The sequence below is a fragment of the Martes martes genome (assembly GCF_963455335.1).
Source record: "Martes martes genome assembly, chromosome: 8".
NCBI classification, from domain to species: Eukaryota; Metazoa; Chordata; class Mammalia; order Carnivora; family Mustelidae; genus Martes; species Martes martes.
In genome coordinates, this window is record NC_137895.1 from 81,173,010 (window position 1) to 81,192,055 (window position 19,046).

The 19,046-nt window shown below is 39.0% G+C and overlaps 1 protein-coding gene and 1 pseudogene across 2 annotated transcripts in view; both read left to right on the plus strand.

Annotated features, from left to right (window-relative positions):
- The window catches only part of ANO6 (anoctamin 6), a 187,635-nt gene that overhangs the window by 109,332 nt on the left and 59,257 nt on the right, over nucleotides 1-19,046 (plus strand). The window contains exons 4-7 of the mRNA XM_080810038.1: nucleotides 13,552-13,617; nucleotides 14,543-14,830; nucleotides 15,046-15,159; nucleotides 17,178-17,293. Coding sequence (XP_080666164.1) covers nucleotides 13,552-13,617; nucleotides 14,543-14,830; nucleotides 15,046-15,159; nucleotides 17,178-17,293 — 584 coding nt within the window. The remainder of the gene's footprint in view (nucleotides 1-13,551; nucleotides 13,618-14,542; nucleotides 14,831-15,045; nucleotides 15,160-17,177; nucleotides 17,294-19,046) is intronic.
- On the plus strand, nucleotides 6,067-6,454 carry LOC308347693 (small ribosomal subunit protein eS12-like; annotated as a pseudogene). The gene has a single exon. The product of its transcript is annotated as a small ribosomal subunit protein eS12-like (transcript).

Below are 19,046 nucleotides of genomic sequence, written 5' to 3' on the forward strand. Positions count from 1 at the left end.
GTTTTTTTTTTAAAGATTTTATTTATTTATTTGATAGAGATCACAGGTAGGCAGAGAAGCAGGCAGAGAGAGAGGAGGAAGCAGGCTCCCTGCCAAGCAGAGAGCCTGATGCGGGACTCGATCCCAGGACCCCGAGATCATGACCTGAGCCGAAGGCAGAGGCTTAACCCACTGAGCCACCCAGGCGCCCAACATAACTAAGAGTTTAAGGGAGAGGATGGAAAAAGGACTCGTGCTTCTTTACTACTTTGGCCTGGAAGTGACAACATCGATTGTGCCACATTTCTCTTGGTCAGAACTCAGGAAAGTGGAAAATGTTATTTCCGACTAGACAGCCGTTTCTGCACAGGAATGCTACACTATGGAAGGGAAACAAGGATCTCTGGTGGACAGCTGGCTTGTCTTGACCCCAGCTGTAACTGGCTATATGCCTTGAGTGAATTTTCTGATCAGTATCATGTTTTATTATTATTTTTGAGATGCATGTTATTTTTACATTTTGGCTTTTTTAAAATCAGGGTATGTCTTACATACAACATATCATAATTTCATTGGCTGAATTTTTCCTACTGATATGTAAAATAATTGGTTCATCACACACTGATGGCATCTTAGATTCAGGAAGTGGGAACTCCAATACCCAATCCATAGGATTATGGTTAGGATTAAGCACAATATTATATAGAAATGTTATATAGATTGTTAGCGCATATTAGATAATAGATTTTAATTCTTATATCTTTTATTTCCAGTTATCTTAACACAAAGTATTAGTATGAAAAGGCATGACTCCTCTTTTGTTATATAATTTATATATATGTATGTGTGTATGTGTGTGTGTATATATATGTATGTATATATAAATTTATTAGAGTGCTGTACCTTCGAATGTTTTATCATTTTCCTGTGGACACTAAGATACATTATGTGCAGTCATAGTCACCATCAGATATTCATTAAGCATGCATATGCCAGTGAAACTGCATTGAGCAGTATAGAAAGTAAGTTAAATCTAATCCATTAAAGTGTAAAGGAAACAGTTCTGGTTTTAGACAAGAGCTTTACTGCCATGGTGAAGGAGCCCTAGAGCTGCTTTCATTATTAATAAGTGCTGCATTTGTTTTACACAGAAATGTAGGTCCCAGGGTAACTCTTATAAATCAGGAGGAAAAAAATCATCATTAATTTGGCAATCTCTGAACTCAATGGAGAGATGTACCACAATGTTGGTTTTTATAAGCTGTGCTTTAAAGTGCTTTGAGTCTGTATTTGTACAGTTTACTTAGATTTCACCAGACTTTAAAGCTCAGCTTTGGAATCATTTTTATTAATCAGGAAAATATTTGTGAGTTCCATCGTACAGGCCTTATTCAGGATTTAGGACTCCACCAGAGAAAGGCAATATCAAAATTCTGATTTCGTTGAGAGAAAAAAAAATTATGCCTAAATCATGTTGATTTCCTAAAGTAACACCAAGGTAGACTTTAACTAGTGGCTGATCTGAAGAGTATCATTACGTACTTTCTAGACATAGAGAAAGAGAGAAGTCATAGGGCCACAAAACATAGAGGAGTAAAAGGCTGCATCTTTCCATGAGCAAAAGAGAAAATATTTTCTGTAGCCAGATCTCCAAATAGCATGTCACTTTGTCCTCCTATATTAGTGAAACTACTTTAGGAACTTCACACCTTCCTTTAAAAAGTATACATCGTTTACATTTAGATTAGGTATGGGGAATGACTGTAAGTTGTTTCAATAATATGTGCCCATTTAGCCCACTGTGCTTGGCACTGGATCACTTTGAATTTTTTTTTTTTTTTTTTTTTTACAGCAAGAAACAGGAAAACCAAACTCAAAATGGCTTAAGTGCTAAAGGAAATAAATTTTCTCACTTAAGAAGTAGCCTAGAGATAAAATCATTTCTGGGTTAGGTAATTCATTAGTTTAAAGAGGTCATTAGGAGTTGAATTCGTCACATCCTTCTGCCCTGCCATCCTCAATATGTTGCTGTTCTTAAACTGACTTTACCTTGTTACAAGATCGCTGTTGTACTTCAAGGCACCTGGAGGTGGGAAAGGGGAAGCCTTTTTTTTTTTTTTTTCCTGAAGATTTTATTTATTTATTTGACAGATAGATCACAAGTAGGCAGAGAGGCAGGCAGAGAGAGAGAGAGGAGAAAGCAGGCTCTCCATGGAGCAGAGAGCCCGATGCAGGGCTCCATCCCAGGACCCTGGGATCATGACCTGAGCCGAAGGCAGAGGCTTTAACCCACTGAGCCACCCAGGCGCCCCGGGAATGCCTTTTTTAAGGGGGAAGAAAGCTCCCCCTAGAAGGATCCTAAGCAGATTTCCCTTCACAGTTCATTGTCTGTCACCGGTCTGTTCCAAAAATGACTGTTGGCAAGATGAATGGGATTACTTAGCATCATTAGCATAGACAAATGAAGATGAGTCTTTCATCTCTTAAATTGCCTAATCATCCAATACCTGAAAAAGCATCAGGCTTTTCTTAGCAGTGAAGAAGTGGGAAATGACTGTTCACTAGGTAGCCAGCGGGGTCTGGAATAGCACATGGTTAATTATATCTAAATATGTTTGATATACATTGGGAATAACAAAGATGTTCTAAATGAAACGTCCATATTTTTTTCCAACTGTTTCTCCTCAGTTTTGTTAGTAATGTTCCTTCCACTTCCTTTGTTAGACCTGCAAACAAGTGGCAGAATCGGTCTATTTTGAAATTTGTTTGTCTGACACTTGATATCCCTTCAAATAGATGGGTTTATGACCAAGTAAAGGGATGACTCAGGTGTCGGTAAAGAAGATGGAGGGCTCAAGGCAGCAGGAAGACAGTATAAGCAATCCCGAGTAAGTCGTTTAGTTTAGCTTTCTGTCTGCACAATACATGCCTAAAAGTTAATGGAAAATTTATGTCCTTGAAGTTTATGTAAATTTTGTGTATGGAAATGTAAATTTGTATTTCATACCTGACTTTAAGAATTCTTTAGTAGGTGGCAGAAGGATCTGGCCCGTGGAGATCGTAGCACAAGAGGTTTTTAAGAAATGAGCAATCAAATTAAATTATATCCCAAACTTCAAATAATGTGAGACAACTAACTAATTGGTTACAGATCCTGTGAGCTTTAAAAACTGTTGCCCATTGTTTTAGATGAGTTATCACAAGGCTGGAAATGTTTGCCTAGAAGCTGGTTGAGATTCCTTTGGACATGTTTCAAAGCTCATCAAAAAGTTCTAGTACAGTGAATACATTGCATCACTCCATTTACTGAGGTCTTACATTTTTTAGTGAACTTTTGTAACAGTGTCCATGAAGATCTTTTGCTTTTTTGCTTGTTTGTTTCAGTGTAGAGTTTAGTAAGACTCAAGACTTTACAGTACTCAGTGTTTATCACAAGTGCACTTCTTAATTCCCACCCACTCATCCATCCCTCCACCCACCTCCCCTTTGGTGACCATCACTTTGTTCTCTATGGCTGAGAGTCTGTTTCTCGGTTTGACACTCTCTTTTTTCCCCTATGAACATTATTTTATTTCTTGAACTCCACATATGAATGAAATCATATGGTATTGGTCTTTCTCTGATCTTGTACATTTTTACTAACTACTCTTATTTTAAAATTTTGTTGAAATTTTCAGCAGCATTTTAAATTGTGGTTTGTGATTTATTATGTATTAAAAATTTTCATCAGTTCTACCTAGAAACCTTGATAATCTCTTTTTAGTTCTAATAGTTTACAGTGTGTCTTTTATGATTTCTCAGGAAAAGACCAATTAGCTATGAATGATGAAAGCTTTGGTCTACCTTTGCCATTTTTATACTTTCCTTTTCTTACTGAAGTGCAATGGCTAAGACCTCTTGAATAAAACCAGTAACACACAGTAGTCACCATTATAGTGTTCCTGATTTTATTGGGAATATTTGTACAATTTCACCAAAATATCACACCTGCTATAAGATTTTGGTAGTTTTCTTTTAAAAAAGCTTAAGGAGTCCCCTTCTAGTCCTGGATTGCTGAGCGTTTTTATGATAAGTGGGTTTTAGGGCAAGTAAGTTTTGCAAACTTACTTATTTATACAAACAACCTGGAGCACTTGCTTAAAGTAGTTTTCTTGGCCCCATGCCTGGAGATTCTGACTCAGATTTTGATTAAGTAGGTATCAGATGCTGCCTGAGCAATCTACTTTCCACAAGTAAAGAAGATATCAGTTAAGAAATACTGTTGTTGAGACCACCTTCTTTATGCATACAGCAGCTACTCCTTTGTGATATTTATCCCTTTCAAGCTTATTACTTATGAAAATTTAGTATAGTTGATTTTTCCTTAACTTGTGCCTTTTTTAAAGTGAGATACAGGTGACTGTTTGGAACCCCCCAGGAAAAATGACAGCTTTTTCATTCCAACCTAAGGCCAGATCTCAGAAGGAGCAATCAGAGAAAGAAAAGGATTTTCTGTTCTCCACATCTTGGTGACCTTTCTGTCTGTTTTAAGAATTGGCCCCAGGATACTTTCCACTTGAGGAATAAGAACCAAGATTTGGATTAATTGCTCTTATGCTGAGTACTCAAAAATAAAACCAAACATGCTTATACCAGTAACACATTTTGTAGCTGTAATTTGAAACTGCTGATTCTAATTTACTTTATTCCTTTTAACCTACAATCTTAGTGTAAGCAAGTAGGGTGTAAAGAAAGGAGATAAAAATATAAAGAAGAGGTCTCTGCCTTAGTCCAGAATGCTAGTGAACTGAAGTTAGACTGGATTTTGCTCCCTAAAACAGAAGAGAGGACACTTACCGAAGTTATCTGGGAAGGTAAAACCAGCCAACACTGGTTGCCATCATTTCTTCTTAACCTATCCTAATATAAGCCTCAAGTTCCCAATTCATGGACTATCTGTGGCGAACATGTCATTTCCAGGAAGTATTTTATGCTGTTCTGATGCTTCATAATCCCTGTCTGCCATCCTTTTATTTCTTCAACGTGGGGAAGATATGCCGATGTTAAGTCTGTTCAATTATGTCTTCTCCTTTATGAGGCTCCATGGAACACATTGCTTTCTGGGAGATCCTCAGAACATTGTATTTCTTTTGGACAGTTTTTTTCTTTTAAGTTGTGTTAAAACGTTAGAATATATTATTAATAACATCTCCCACTTTCTTTGGCTACTAGGAAACTCAGAAGCAAATTTACAGCTGAACTCTAACTTCTGAACAGGACCTATGGTTAATAAATAAAATCATTTTATTTATTACTCTGGTATATCCCTTCATTTTATTTTCCTGGACTTTACAGTTGTCACTCTGTGTTTCTCATTTAACTACTTTATTCTTGGTGTTATTTCTGTAAGTGACCGCAAATACTTTTTTAATGAACCATAAATAAATAATGTACTATTAGCATGTGTAGGGAGCTAATGACTAGGAAAATTATACATTGCAAGCTAGTCAATAATAAATGATTTCTGAGTTATCCATACTGTTAATTATCATCTACTATCCACAAATAACCATACATTTAATACACATAAGACTTAATGAGAAGTCAAGCCATGTGATCCCTCAACAGATTTTTTTAAAAAGGATTTAATAAAACTTAAAACTTAAATTTAAAAATTTAATTTAGTGTAAAATTTAAAAAAATTAATAAAAATTTAAAACTTACTTGCACTAAAATGTTTATACTAGTTGTCTTAAATTAGTTGTTTTTTTTTTTTTTTAAGATTTTATTTATTTATTTGAGAGAGAGCATGAGGTGGGAGAGGTCAGAGGGAGAAGCAGACTTCCTGCTGAGCAGGGAGCCTGATGTGGGACTCGATCCTGGGACTCCAGGATCATGACCTGAGCTGAAGGCAGTTGCTTAACCAACTGAGTCACCCAAGTGCCCTCAGCAGTGACTTTTTATAAGTTGCTTTTTCTTCCCTTCTCAGAAAATTTCTCTAAGTTACCCACAGAGAGCATTTATGTCTTTTGTAATTACACCTAAAATGTTAATTTAAAATAGATATTCAGAAGTTAATATTCACTTCCATTCCATTCCAATGCCGAGGAAGGCATTGCTGCTGGAGGTGTAATGGATGTTAATACTGCTTTACAAGAGATGCTGAAGACCGCCCTCATCCACGATGGTCTAGCACGTGGAATTCGCGAAGATGCCAAAGCCTTAGACAAGCGCCAAGCCCATCTTTGTGTGCTTGCATCCAACTGTGATGAGCCTATGTATGTCAAGTTGGTGGAGGCCCTTTGTGCTGAACACCAAATCAACCTAATCAAGGTTGATGACAACAAGAAACTAGGGGAGTGGGTAGGCCTCTGTAAAATTGACAGAGAGGGAAAACCCCGTAAAGTGGTTGGTTGCAGCTGTGTGGTGGTTAAGGACTATGGCAGAGTCTCAGGCGAAGGATATCATCGAGGAATACTTCAAATGCAAGAAATGAACAAATAAACTTAGTTCTTCTTCCCAAAACAAACAAACAAACAAAAAAAATGGGGCGCCTGGGTGGCTCAGTGGGTTAAGGCCTCTGCCTTTGGCTCGGGTCATGATCCCAGGGTCCTGGGATTGAGCCCTGCATCGGGCTCTCTGCGCAGCAGGGAGCCTGCTTCCTCCTCTCTCTCTGCCTGCCTCTCTGCCTGCTTGTGATCTCTGTCTGTCAAATAAATAAATAAATAATCTTAAAAAAAAAAACAAAACACATCCTTTTTCTGTCCCCTAGAGAACACATATTATCTACTTGAGTAAATTCCTCATCAGATTGGTCCACTAACATTAAATGTTTTATCACCAGCATGTGAATTTAAATTAAGTCCCAATTAAATTATTTATTCTGCTTACCAAACCTTTTTGAGCACATGGTGTATAACTAATAAATAGTACTTAGAGTAGTTAGTAATTTTTTTGTACAAATTAAGTACGTTTAACTTATTCCTCATTCATCTTTGTAGGCTTAACAAAGATTGGCAAGTTGAAAAATACGATGACAGTACCATCAGTACTTTGCCCAACAAAGCTGTAAGAATACTTGAAATTAATCTATGCATATATTCATTAATCCCAACTGATTCGTGGTTTATTATCGTTACACTGTGTTCAGTAACTTTACTTCATAGGCATTACAATCCTTGTTTTTCTTATCCTGTGAAAGCTGGTTGACTTAAAGCAAATGGTAGATTGGTGTTTACAATCAGTACTATTGCTGTATAATTCACAAGCTATTCCTCCCCACAATGACTTTATTACGCCAAATGAGATGTGTAATCTAAGGTGCTTAGGGGCAGAAAGCTCCCTTAATTATGCCAGTCTTTCCTTTGTGATTTTGATTGCTTTTGTTCTTTATTTCTCTGACAGCTGTATTAACCTCTCAAAAGAGGTATGAATAAAATTGCAGTTTCTGGGGTGAGATAGGTACTCTTATCCTTTTTTACTTTGAAACTCCAGCACCGTTCTCCACCCACAGTAGTATAGTCACATCCATCTTTTTCAAGATGTACACAGGTCCTCAATGATTACGGTCATTTTGGATTTACTTTAGGTTAAAAAAAAAAAAAAAAAGATCCAGGTTGCAATGCCGATGAATTTGTTCCCCTAGGGACAGAAGAATTTACAGCACAATCTAAAGTATGACTGGGCATTTTTCAGAGCCAAAGAGCCTACTTTGGTTATTTTGTGCTGCTAAATACAGACCATAGACTATAGAACATAGTTTAGGTTCATATATGTAAAGTTTTTCCAATAAGGCACATAGATGATCTTTAGTGAAAAAAAATGTGTGATCTCATATTTATTTTTTTCAACAAATATTGAACAATGGCTATGTCAGTCAATATGCAATATTAATTTTCTTTCGTTTTTAACATGGAAGATAGCTCTACCCTAATTTTTTAAATGTCAAGAACACTGTTACTTATCTAAGTATAAATTCTACAAGGAAGTGAAAATAATGATTTCATATTAAACAGATTGAAGCAAGCTTTTCTTAAGTAATCAGTCTTTCCCTGATATGTGCTTGTTTGACAAATACGGCACATATGCTAATTTACTTCAGCTACCTGACAAACCAAGAAAACTGGTTTGATCAATTTTTAAAATACTCCACTAGTTCTTTGTGAATTGCCTTGCCAAAGGAAAATAACAAGAACTGTCTTATTAAAGTAACTCCAAGGTGATAGATTAAGATGTTTAAGCAAATAAAAATGTCCTATCCTTGATTCAACTGTTTAAGTATTTATAGTGAGTGGTAAAATAGAGGGCATTATAAACCAACTCCAAGGTCTACCAATTATCTTGAGAGAAATCAGGTAAATATCTCAGGAGTTCTTTCTAAAGAACTAGATAAGAACTAAAATAGGACAAATTAGTACAACCTTTCTGGAGGGCAGTATGGCAGTACATATTAAAGAACTTAAAATTGCATACGCTCTTTGATTTAACAGTTCTGCTTCTGGGACTTTATCCGGAGGAAATAATAATGGATGCACAAAGACTGTTCTACAAGGATTTTTATAATAGTGAAAATTAGGAGCAACGTAAATATCCAAAAATTTGAGATTTGTTAAATAAATTATAGTACATCTCTCTGAGAGACTATTACCAAGCCATTAAAATGAGATGGAAGAAAAGTATTTCTAAGGTTTTCTGCATCTTTGATACCCCCGTGTGCTATACACTCGTCAATGACCTCCCTTATTATACACAGAAATGAGGGAAAAGTGAGAAGATAAAAAGATGTGTTTACAACCTTCAGAGAGTGAAGAGGACACACACACACACACACACACACACACACACTCTGTCTCACACAGATATACCCATTTATCAGATATCAAAGAAGGTAGTGCGAGGACCAGGATGACCAAGTGGTATAGAAGAATCAAGAGGGAGAACAGAGTAACTCAGCATTAAGAACCAGTTCTTGGAGTTACAGTAAAACAGTGTTATCGGTGTCCCACTGAAGGATTAGGGGGTCACTGGGTGCAAGTGGATTGGGGTTGCCTGTTCTTATTCAGATATTTCACATTAAAAAAGAAGAGGTGAGCCCCTAAGGCCTGTAGGGGAGAGAGGGTTTAGTTTTTTGTTTTTTGTTTTTTAAAAGGAATAAGGGAAGTTGGGCATGTTTGAATGCAAAAAAAGAGAATATGGTAATGGCTAGCATGTTTATGGCTTATTATGTATAAAACATGATCCTGAGGACTTTTATATCCCTGATCATATTTAATCCCTAAAAGACCCTCAAGATGAAGCTATTTCTTGTCCTATTTTGAAATGAAGCTACCAGTGCTTATATGATTTACATTATTTTGCCCAATGTCATAGAATCTGGATTTGAATTTTGACTTTGAATCTAACTATCATGCCATTATTTTCTAAAAGGAAAACAAAAACTGAAAGAACTAAATGGGCTATTTGGTAGACTAAAATCTGAAAGGAGAGAGTCCCATGAAGGCATCAAAGAGTTGTAGCCTCAGTTTAGGAATTCCGTAGAGAAGGAGCCATGTCTTACTGTCGAGTGTTCAGCGTGTTACCGTCATGGTGATATAGCCGATACAACCGAGACGGGAGCAGTTTGTGTTTCGTATGTTAGATGACAGAACTGCCTTCCTGTGGGGTTGGTTCATTTCCAACTCTCTCAACCATCCCCCTTTGGCATCTAGTAATTCAGGCTCCAAGGGATCTAGAAGACACTTCATGCTCTGAATGCCCCTGAGCTATCTGGTGCTAGCACGCCCCAGATTTAAACTGTATCTCTTCATCTCTGTCATATCCTGTAATACCCGTAAGCAAAAGTTCATGGAACATTCTGGGGGCCTCAGGCGAGCTTGGTTGCTTCACTCAGTACTTTTATTCCTCAGTCCATTCCTACTTAACAGGCAGCCATCGATCCACCATCCGCTCAATTTATTCGTTCATTCATCAGACATTTACTGCATGTTTATTCTATTATAGTTCTAAGTGCTAAGGATATCAAGATTAAAAGACATCTCTAGAGGCAAGGATGGTAATTAAAGAGTAGGTAAGGCCATGGAAGGATTTAATATTGCTAAGGATGGGAAACATTTGAAGTGTCTGTTGGCTGGGAGTAAGAGCAATGAAGAGGAAAGAATAAAGAGAAAAAGAGAAGGTATTGCTGAAGCAAACTCCAGAGGAGAAGTGAAAAGGATGCAGTCTTCTGACTCCAGGAGGAGAGATGGTATCTAGCTATTGATAGGTAGATAGAAAGACACCTGCAGGAGTTCCCATGAGTGGCTGCCGTTTTCTCTGCAAGGAAGGAAGCAAGGTCACTAGCAGAGTGTGCTGGTTTGGAGTTGGGTGTGGAAGGTTTGGAGCAGCTCCCTACTGGATGAGTAGGGGCCAGAAGGGAGATGGCGGTGTATCCTAGTGGACCGAACTGTAGTAGTAACCATAAATTTATAATAAGGCCAGTTAACACAGTTATGTGTTTCTTTCTGCCAGTACTTAATTATTAAAATAGCCTTTTATCCACTAGAGAAGTTCCTCTTTTGACTGATTCTCCGGGTCTTCTAATGAGAAAGACATTTGTCTACAAGAGTGAATATCCTTGGGCCTGAACCTTTACATTCTAACTGAAATTATTCCTGACTGACTTCAGAAGGTTAGAGAAGACACAGTCATGGATCCTGCTAATGGGTCAGTCTGGGTTGCCCCTTGTACAGACTCAGGATGAGTCATCTTCCCTGAAGGAGAGGAAGTCAGAGTGTCTGGTGTACTCAGAGCACCTGCTCCCTCCACTGTACAGTGATGTTGGTTTCAGCCTAACAACTTCTTCCTAGTTCACGGTTACTGAACCAGTCACGATTCCTGCTAGCGAGTGACAGAAATGAGCTCTAACTTAAGCAAACAAGGAGTTTATCAGGGGAATGTTAGGGAGCTCACAAGTTCCTCTGAAGGGTTGGACAGATAAGCCTGGAAACCAGGCAGCCGGGAGCAGTGCCCCAAGTCCCACTGCAGAGCCATTCTGGGAGAGAAAGCATGGTTGCTGGTCAGTGGCAGTGGCCCAGATCTGCTGTAACCTCTACTTCGGCCATCTTGGGAACTGGCATTTGCTTTTCAAACCACCCTCGAATGAGTTCTGTTGGGCCCAGCTTCTTTATGTCACTGGCTTCTGAGAGAGGGTCTGGAGTGGTTGGTCTGCTTGACAAGGCCTAGCTCATGTGCAAATAGCTGAACTTCACAGGAGACCAGGAAGGAGAATGTGTTTTTCACCAGTGTAGTGGGCATGGGCTCTGGGGAGAGCTGCAATGTCGAGGGGGCCGTAAAGAACAGCAAATGCCTGTTACACTGTCATGAAACACACGAATAAATGTTTCAGTCCTTCCGTATCAGAAAGTCTTAGGTCGTTGGACGCTGAGTTTCTGTCTAGTTTCCCCATAGCAAACTACTTTAAATTCTTTGAATTTTCAATACTTTGAAGAATGCTCTCAGGAGTGTTTGTAGAAGGAATTAATAAGCGTTTGTTGAGTATAGTCTTTGAACGAGCAAGGATTCGGTATAGACTCTGTGCCAAGCACCATGTTGAACATTGTTTGCAGGATCAAAAATGCTTTAATTTTTTTTGTTGTTGTTGTTGTTATTTATTTATTTGGAGGAGGGAGCAACAGAAGGAGAGGGAGGGGCAGAATCTTAAGCAGGCTCCACGTCCAGTATACGGAGCCTGATGTGGGGCTCCATCTTGCAGCCCTGAGTTCATGACCTGAGCCGGATGCTTAACCTACTGAGTCACCCAGGCACCCTTGAAAAGTGCTTTTAAGCAGTAGTAAAGAAAGAAGCTATCAGGCGCGAGAACTGGACTACCATGCAAGAATTAAAATGCAGGTTAGGATCTGGAGTGAAGAAATACTACCTAGTTTGAAGCAGGACGAGTCTAAAGGAGCTTCCCAAGCTGAGGTTGGGGATATGGCGGGTCTGGTTGCTTGTTCCTGTTTAAGGGAGTTGTAGCTCTTGCTGATTTTTCTCTCACTATTGCATGCTCAAATTGTAAGAAGCAATTAAATGTATTATATTTGTAAAGCTCTTAGACCAGCCTCTGGTGTGTTGTAAGTACTGTATCACATCATTTATTAAATAAATAAAAATTATACCAATATTCTGTTTCTGAAACTTCCACAAAAGATGTTAGGGATTCCACTTGGACTCATATTTAACCAAATACTACGTGTATTTTTTCACTTCTTGGCCTCTGGCCTTTTTCATGCAGCACCATCTGCTTTCTGTTTATTAGCTGCTTTCCGTGTTCTCAGCACTTTGATGGCACTGCAGCTCAGCCTTTCCTCCTCCCCTTGGCAACTGGCAAATCATGAATGGCGCTCCCTGGGCAAAGTGGTCTTGACTGCTGGGTCCCCTGGATTACCTAGGCCATGATCCACTAATTCCTTTAGCTTGTTAACTTCTCAAGTTAAGACAAATATTTTTTGTTTTTTGGGGATTTTTTCTTCCAACTTTTTCAGTTGTCTTCAGTGGGCGAATTGGTCCAATTAATCTTCTGTGATGACTAGAAATGGAAATTCTAGTTTAGGTGCCTTATGTGGTTTAAATTCTACAATCCTCATGAGAACCTCAAAAGGAAATTAGGCTTTCTCTATTCAATGGAGAAGGAAAATGAGGCATAGAGAATTTGTTTTCTGCCAAGGGTTGAAGAGCTGATAAGTGATGGCACCAGAATTTGAACACAGGCAGTCTGGTTTTAGAGTTTGTACGCTGAACCCCTGTCTTCACTCGTTTTTCTGATTTCATGCTGCAATATAGCTGTTTCATCACCAAAACCCTTTTTTTAAAAGGTTAACTAAGTCTCTACCTTGACATGCTTTCCTTACAGCTTAGGACACAGCCGGACAAGAGCCCAGATAGAATTTAGTATCAATAAATATGGTACATTCTGCATCTTTTCAAATGGCCACATGACACAGACAGATCTATTATCAATTAATTAATTCCCTATTTTTGTAGGTTTATAGGTGTTTTATACCTTCATTGATGTTTTAATCTTGCAGAGAAAAACATTCTTTCAAATTTTGCCAAAATTGTTTATTTTGTTTGTTGAATTTGTTCAAGGCATGTAGAGATGAAATATGTATATCTAAAATTGGAACCATCTGTATGTCTGATATGTCTAGAATGCCAGATCTGGTAAATGACATCAGTGAATGGGACTCAGAAACCTCCTTTTTTGTGCCAGACTGCTTATAATTAAAAAAAAAAAAAAAAAAAAAAAGTTTTGGAATTGAGCCAAAGCCAGAGACTTTTATGCATCCCGAATGGCCAGAAACCCATGGGGATGACCAAGGCCTTCGAGAGTGCTAAGTGAATCCAAGTACACTCCATTGCATTTCATCGCAGAAATCCAACACACCCACAAATCACCAACAGCGAGAACACCTTGGTTGCTTACGTGCCATTTTGAGCAGATCTATCTTTTCATCAGATTCGAACTGGTTTGGTTTGGTTTGGTTTGTCTTAAAAAAGACTTTTTCTGTCCTTGGCCAAACTACAGGGCCTAACATATTTTCCAATTTCTTTTGACAGAGAAAAAGACGAGCATATGAATCTAACCTCATCTGTGATGGCCTGCATTTAGAAGCAACAAGATCGGTAAGTGTTGGATTCTTCCCAATTCGGGGCTGACTGTTGCTCTTGGGAAGCTACATGTCATTTGGGATGCTAGACTGGCATTTGAAACTTGCAATTCTAGTGATGCCCTAGGCTGGGCGGAAAGGGGGGGGGACATCCATCAAAATCTGCATATAGAATATATTTGTTTCTGATCAAAGTCAGCATACCTTTTTTAGTAGCCAAAGAGTGTAATACTGAATGCATGTATAAATTATTGTTTTCTTCTTTTAAGAGCTTTTTAAAAAGATCTCTTATTTTATAAACAATGGCTTATAAAAATTAGTGAATATAAGAATAACAAAAATAAAAATCCTCTATATTCTAATTATGCATAAATAACCTTGTAGTCCCACTGAACTTTTTTATTCTCAAAACATATCTGTTTTTCCCTTTCACAAAGGGGGATTATTATTTCACAGTTTTATAATTTGCTTTTCTTTCTGCTAATATGTAGTAGATGCATTTCTATATTGACATCTTTTTCTTAAGGACACATAACATGACATTTAACAGATGTATAATATACTAATGAATCCTGCTCTGGGTTAGAAATTTTAAAATTATCGCTAAAATAACACTGCAGTGAATAGTCTAATGTTTTTATTTTTAGTCACCAGTTTGGGTGGAGTGATAGGCAAATTAACAAGTTTGCTTTTCTTCGTTTAAAATAATAGTAATTTTCGGAAAGTATGAAAAGGACTTTAATTACTTGCTCAATAATTTGAACCAAGAAATTATCTTTAGGGCAAAAATATCTGACGGCATGCAAGTCTGTTTTTATTTTATCTTCGTTTTTACCAGCGTCCTGTGTTTTGACTACCAGCAACGTAAGAACAATCCATATGTGTTTTAAAATTATGGATTGTTTGGTTTCCTGGTTTGTGTTTTTATTCTTCCATTGTAGGTTTTGGATGATAAGCTTGTGTTTGTGAAAGTACATGCCCCTTGGGAGGTGTTATGTACGTACGCTGAGATAATGCACATCAAATTGCCTCTGAAACCCAATGATCTGAAAACCCGGTCCTCAGCCTTCGGTAATTTCAGCTGGTTTACCAAAGTCCTCCAAGTGGATGAAAGTATCATCAAGCCAGAGCAAGAGTTTTTCACGGCCCCATTTGAGAAGAACCGGATGAATGATTTTTATATTCAGGATAGAGATACTTTCTTCAATCCAGCCACCAGAAGCCGCATTGTAAGTCTAAACCAAATTTAGTTGCTGTCTTTGAGTAATTTGGAACCTGCTGCTTGAATAATTAGTGGTCTGGTGTGGTTGGTTTAGTTTCGTTTTTAAAAGCTGGCCCCCCGCCCCCCCCCTCACTGAAAAGAAAGCAGGTTCCTGTTACAATAGTAACAATGGTTGGTTAGTTACACATTAATGCACTCATTCGGTTTTATAATTTTTTTTAGGTTTACTTCATCCTCTCTCGGGTCATGTATCAAGTAAGAGACAATGTTAAAAAGTTTGGGATTAACAAACTTGTCAGCTCTGGGATCTACAAAGCAGCTTTCCCTCTCCATGATGTAAGTCAAACGGCAAGAATGAAATAAAATACCAAAGGTGTACTTTACTGTGAATAGAGAAGGGCTCATTTTAACCTTGAGTTTCTTCTTCCATAAAATGAAGATGGTCTATGACAAGATTACAAGCTCATTGAGGGTAGGAACTGGGTTATTTTGGGCCATAGAGAAGGCCGTCAGTTTGAACAGTCAATGAACGGATGATGGAAACAGCAGCCATCTCATAGTGCGCATATAGAGCTGTGCTGGTGAGCAGTTAAGAGCATAGGCTCTGGGGCTTGCTCTCCCACTTTCAAGCTGGATGACCTCGTAAAAGTCACTTAGCCTCTCAGTACCTCAATTTCCTCATCAATAAAATGGGGATAATTATCATACTTACGTCATAGAGTTATGCCATAGAGTTATGAGGATTAATTAAAGTAATCCCTGTCAAATGTTACCACCATCCCTGGCATGCAGTCTAAGCAATAGCTCTCTTCATAATTACTGACAGATGTTATTATCAACTAGAAAAGTATTGGTTCTTTTTAAGCAAAATACATGTTAGATCTTCTCATAATTTTCTAGAACACAGGCTTTTTCCCCCTGAAATACCATTTTCTTCCTGTGTCCTAGACTATCATAAGGCTTTTACAAAGGCATCTGTCAGAGTTCTCGTCCCGATGGCAGTACTGCAGGGTGTTGACATTTTTTAAGGACTCCGTTCTGAGATGACAGCAGCTCCTCAAATTCAAGAGCACTTCTGTGGCCGATAACATCTCTCATGAAATGAGAATTTTAAAATGTGACTGCTTCAGACCCTTAACGATTCCATAAATGCAGGGATATTGTATCTAAGCTCTTTAGGTAAATTCTGTCATTGAAATAAATTAAATACTATATTATAGTGTGCTATAGCTTTGTCACATTCACTATCAATTTTTCTGAATCTCTAAGACCAAGAAAGCCAAGAGTGAGATTGATCATTCTACTGGGTAGTACCTGTATGTGTGGATGATGATGTTATTGAAATGTATTGTATATGATAATAAACTAGGATACAAAAGAGCTACTTGAGGCACATGTGTAAATAGAGAGCAGAGAGCTGAACGGAGAAGTAGATTCTGAACTTCCTGGTGAAGAGACCCCGTATGGCAGCCCAGCCTGAGGGTTCATGCGTTTTATATTTGCTGGCAAAATTAGTGATTATAGCATGACACAAACTTTAGGGATACTTAAGAATAGCTGTCATGAATATTAATGTGGGGTGCCAAAGTTCAGTAGTGTTCAGTTGTCATCCGCCCATGCCCAGTTCTTTCCCGCTAAAGCCTCTTTCAATTGCAGTGATCCCACATCCAGCCTAAGGAGTGACCTGGTGTGGCATTTGGAAGGGAAGTGAACGGAGATCAGGACCTATGTTAAGGCTTACCTGGTGATAATCTGGTTCTAGTACAGGAGGGAGAAAAATGAGTCAGATGGGAAGAGTGACTGAGTTTACGTAGCGGCAAGAATCTTTGTTTTTTGAATAAACAAAGTGTATAATATGTCATACTTCTTTGTTGTTCATATTCTGCATGTTGTCCCGGAATAACTGCTGAGTTGGGGGGACAAAGATGCCTGGGTTTTAGAATTGACCTTGGTACTAACCAGCTAAGGCCCTGGTTCCCCCCAGGCATCCAGGGAGGGTGTGGGCTAGCAGGTGTTCCTCCATTGTGGCTGTTTTGCACTTGAGCAGCCCAATTTTTAATTGTTTAGGAGTTGGCACACTTGTGGGACGTAAAGCATCTCTGGGGCTCCCACCAGGTACCTGAGGTGTTCTCTAGGATTATAACAACCAAGTATTCCTCCCCACCCACATTTTCAAGTGGCCACAAGCGATTAATAATACCACTGGTTGAAAATCACTAAAAATTAGATGGTCCATCCATCCCTTCTAGCAAAGGAGAGCCCCCTATTCCTGTGAAGTACGAGTACCATATTGAATAAACAGATCTGTGAGCACCTAGTGCTTATATGCTCACTTGTTTGCTTCTGTTTCGCAGTGCAACTTCAACCATAAGTCAGAGGATGTCAGCTGCCCGAGTGAACGGTACCTTCTGTACAGGGAGTGGGCTCATCCACGAAGTATATACAAAAAGCAGCCCTTGGATCTTATCAGGTGAGGTGTATAGAGAGCATGCCGGTGGGAGGACTCAGGTTGCTCTCTGGCATCGAAGTGACAGTATTCAAAGAGGATTGCCGCCCAGGGAAGCTCACCCGGACCCCTGAACTTTGTTGCCCACAGCTTTTTTTTTTTTTTTTTTTTTAAGATTATATTTATTTATTTGACAGAAATCACAAGTAGGCGGGGGGTGGGGGGAAGCAGGCTCCCTGCTGAGCAGAGAGCCCGATGCGGGACTTGATCCCAGAACCCTGGGATCATGATCTGAACTGAAGACAGAGGCTTTAACCCACTGAGCCACCCAGGCACCCCTGCCCACAGCTTTTTATTGAGGCTTTGTTAGATAGGCATGAGTCACTGAATTATTGCTCTTGTGGCTCAGTCTCCAGCCCCTTCCTTTCCCAACATACTATGGCTCAAAGCCCCCCAGTCCTCCAGTCACATGGTTGGTCTTCCTGGCCTGGCCAGTCTCCATCCTGAGTCATCCCATTAGCACAGACTAGGGGCCCTCCATGAGTCACCTCATTGGCATCAACTGTTGGGTGGGGCCCCAGGGGTTCTTCATGAGTAACAAAGACACCCTTATCTTGGGACATTCCAAAGGTTTAGAGGTTACCTCCCAAAATTGGGAATAAAGACCCACCATAGTCCTCATTACACAGGAGTAAATGTTAGATTTAGCTTAAATTGTATGGTAAGAGATACAGGTTTTCACTGCTTGCCTGTATCTGCTGTTAGATACTGTTTCACTATATCTAATAAGGTGTGATGACTAGCTCAGCATTTATTTTCTGAAAACACCAAGGTCAGCTGCTCTCCAGAAACTTTTGTTGTTTGGGCAAGGCTGCTGGAGAGAGAGACAGACCAAAAATAATCAACAAACAAATAAAAATAAGCAAAGAAGTAAACAAAGTTTCTGATTGAAATGAAGAAACGCCATGATGAGTTGGGGTGAGGGGAAGGAAGTGAAGAAAGTTACGTTTGAGTGGGCAACAGATGAACTAAGACCTGGATAGTGAAAAGGAGCCAGGATTTTGTGGATTAGGAAGAAGTCATTCTTGGACTGGGGCAGGTTAGAAGAGGGGTAGCTGGATCACGGAAAAGAGCTTAGATTTTAAGGACAGTGAAAAGCACTTGTGATGCTTTAAGTGCTCCAATAATTTTATCTCATTCACACTTTGCAAAGATAATTTGGGGAATGGCTGCTTCTTCTCCAAGAAGCAGGGAGAGCAGGTTAGGAGGCTGTCGGAGTGGCCAGAGGAGAGCTCTTAGCAGCATAGTTGGAATGGGTGGTAAGGGAGTCCGTGGGACTTGGTCATGGGTTGGATGTGGAGAGCGAGGAGGGGAGAGTCAGGTTCCCCCAGGTTGGCCTGGAGCCAAGCGCTTGTTTTCTCTACCTCACCTCAGTGCCCACTGACATGGGAAAACCACTTGACATTAAAAGTGAGAGTTTTAAAACATTGAAGAGTTTTTGTTTTGCTTTGTTTTACATTTTCTTATGGGAAATTTCAAACATATACAAAAATAGAACAGTACAACAAAACTGCCTATATCTGTCTCCCATCTCCAAAAGTGATGAACTCCTCACTAGTCTTGTTTCATTTTTCTCTCTGCCTCCTTCCCATCCCTTTCCATTGGAGCATTTTGAAGAAAACCCCAAATATCATTATATTTCATTAATATTTCATATATTTCATTCTCTTTTAAATGCAATCTGAATACTTAAAATCATCAAAATTCCATGTTCGGT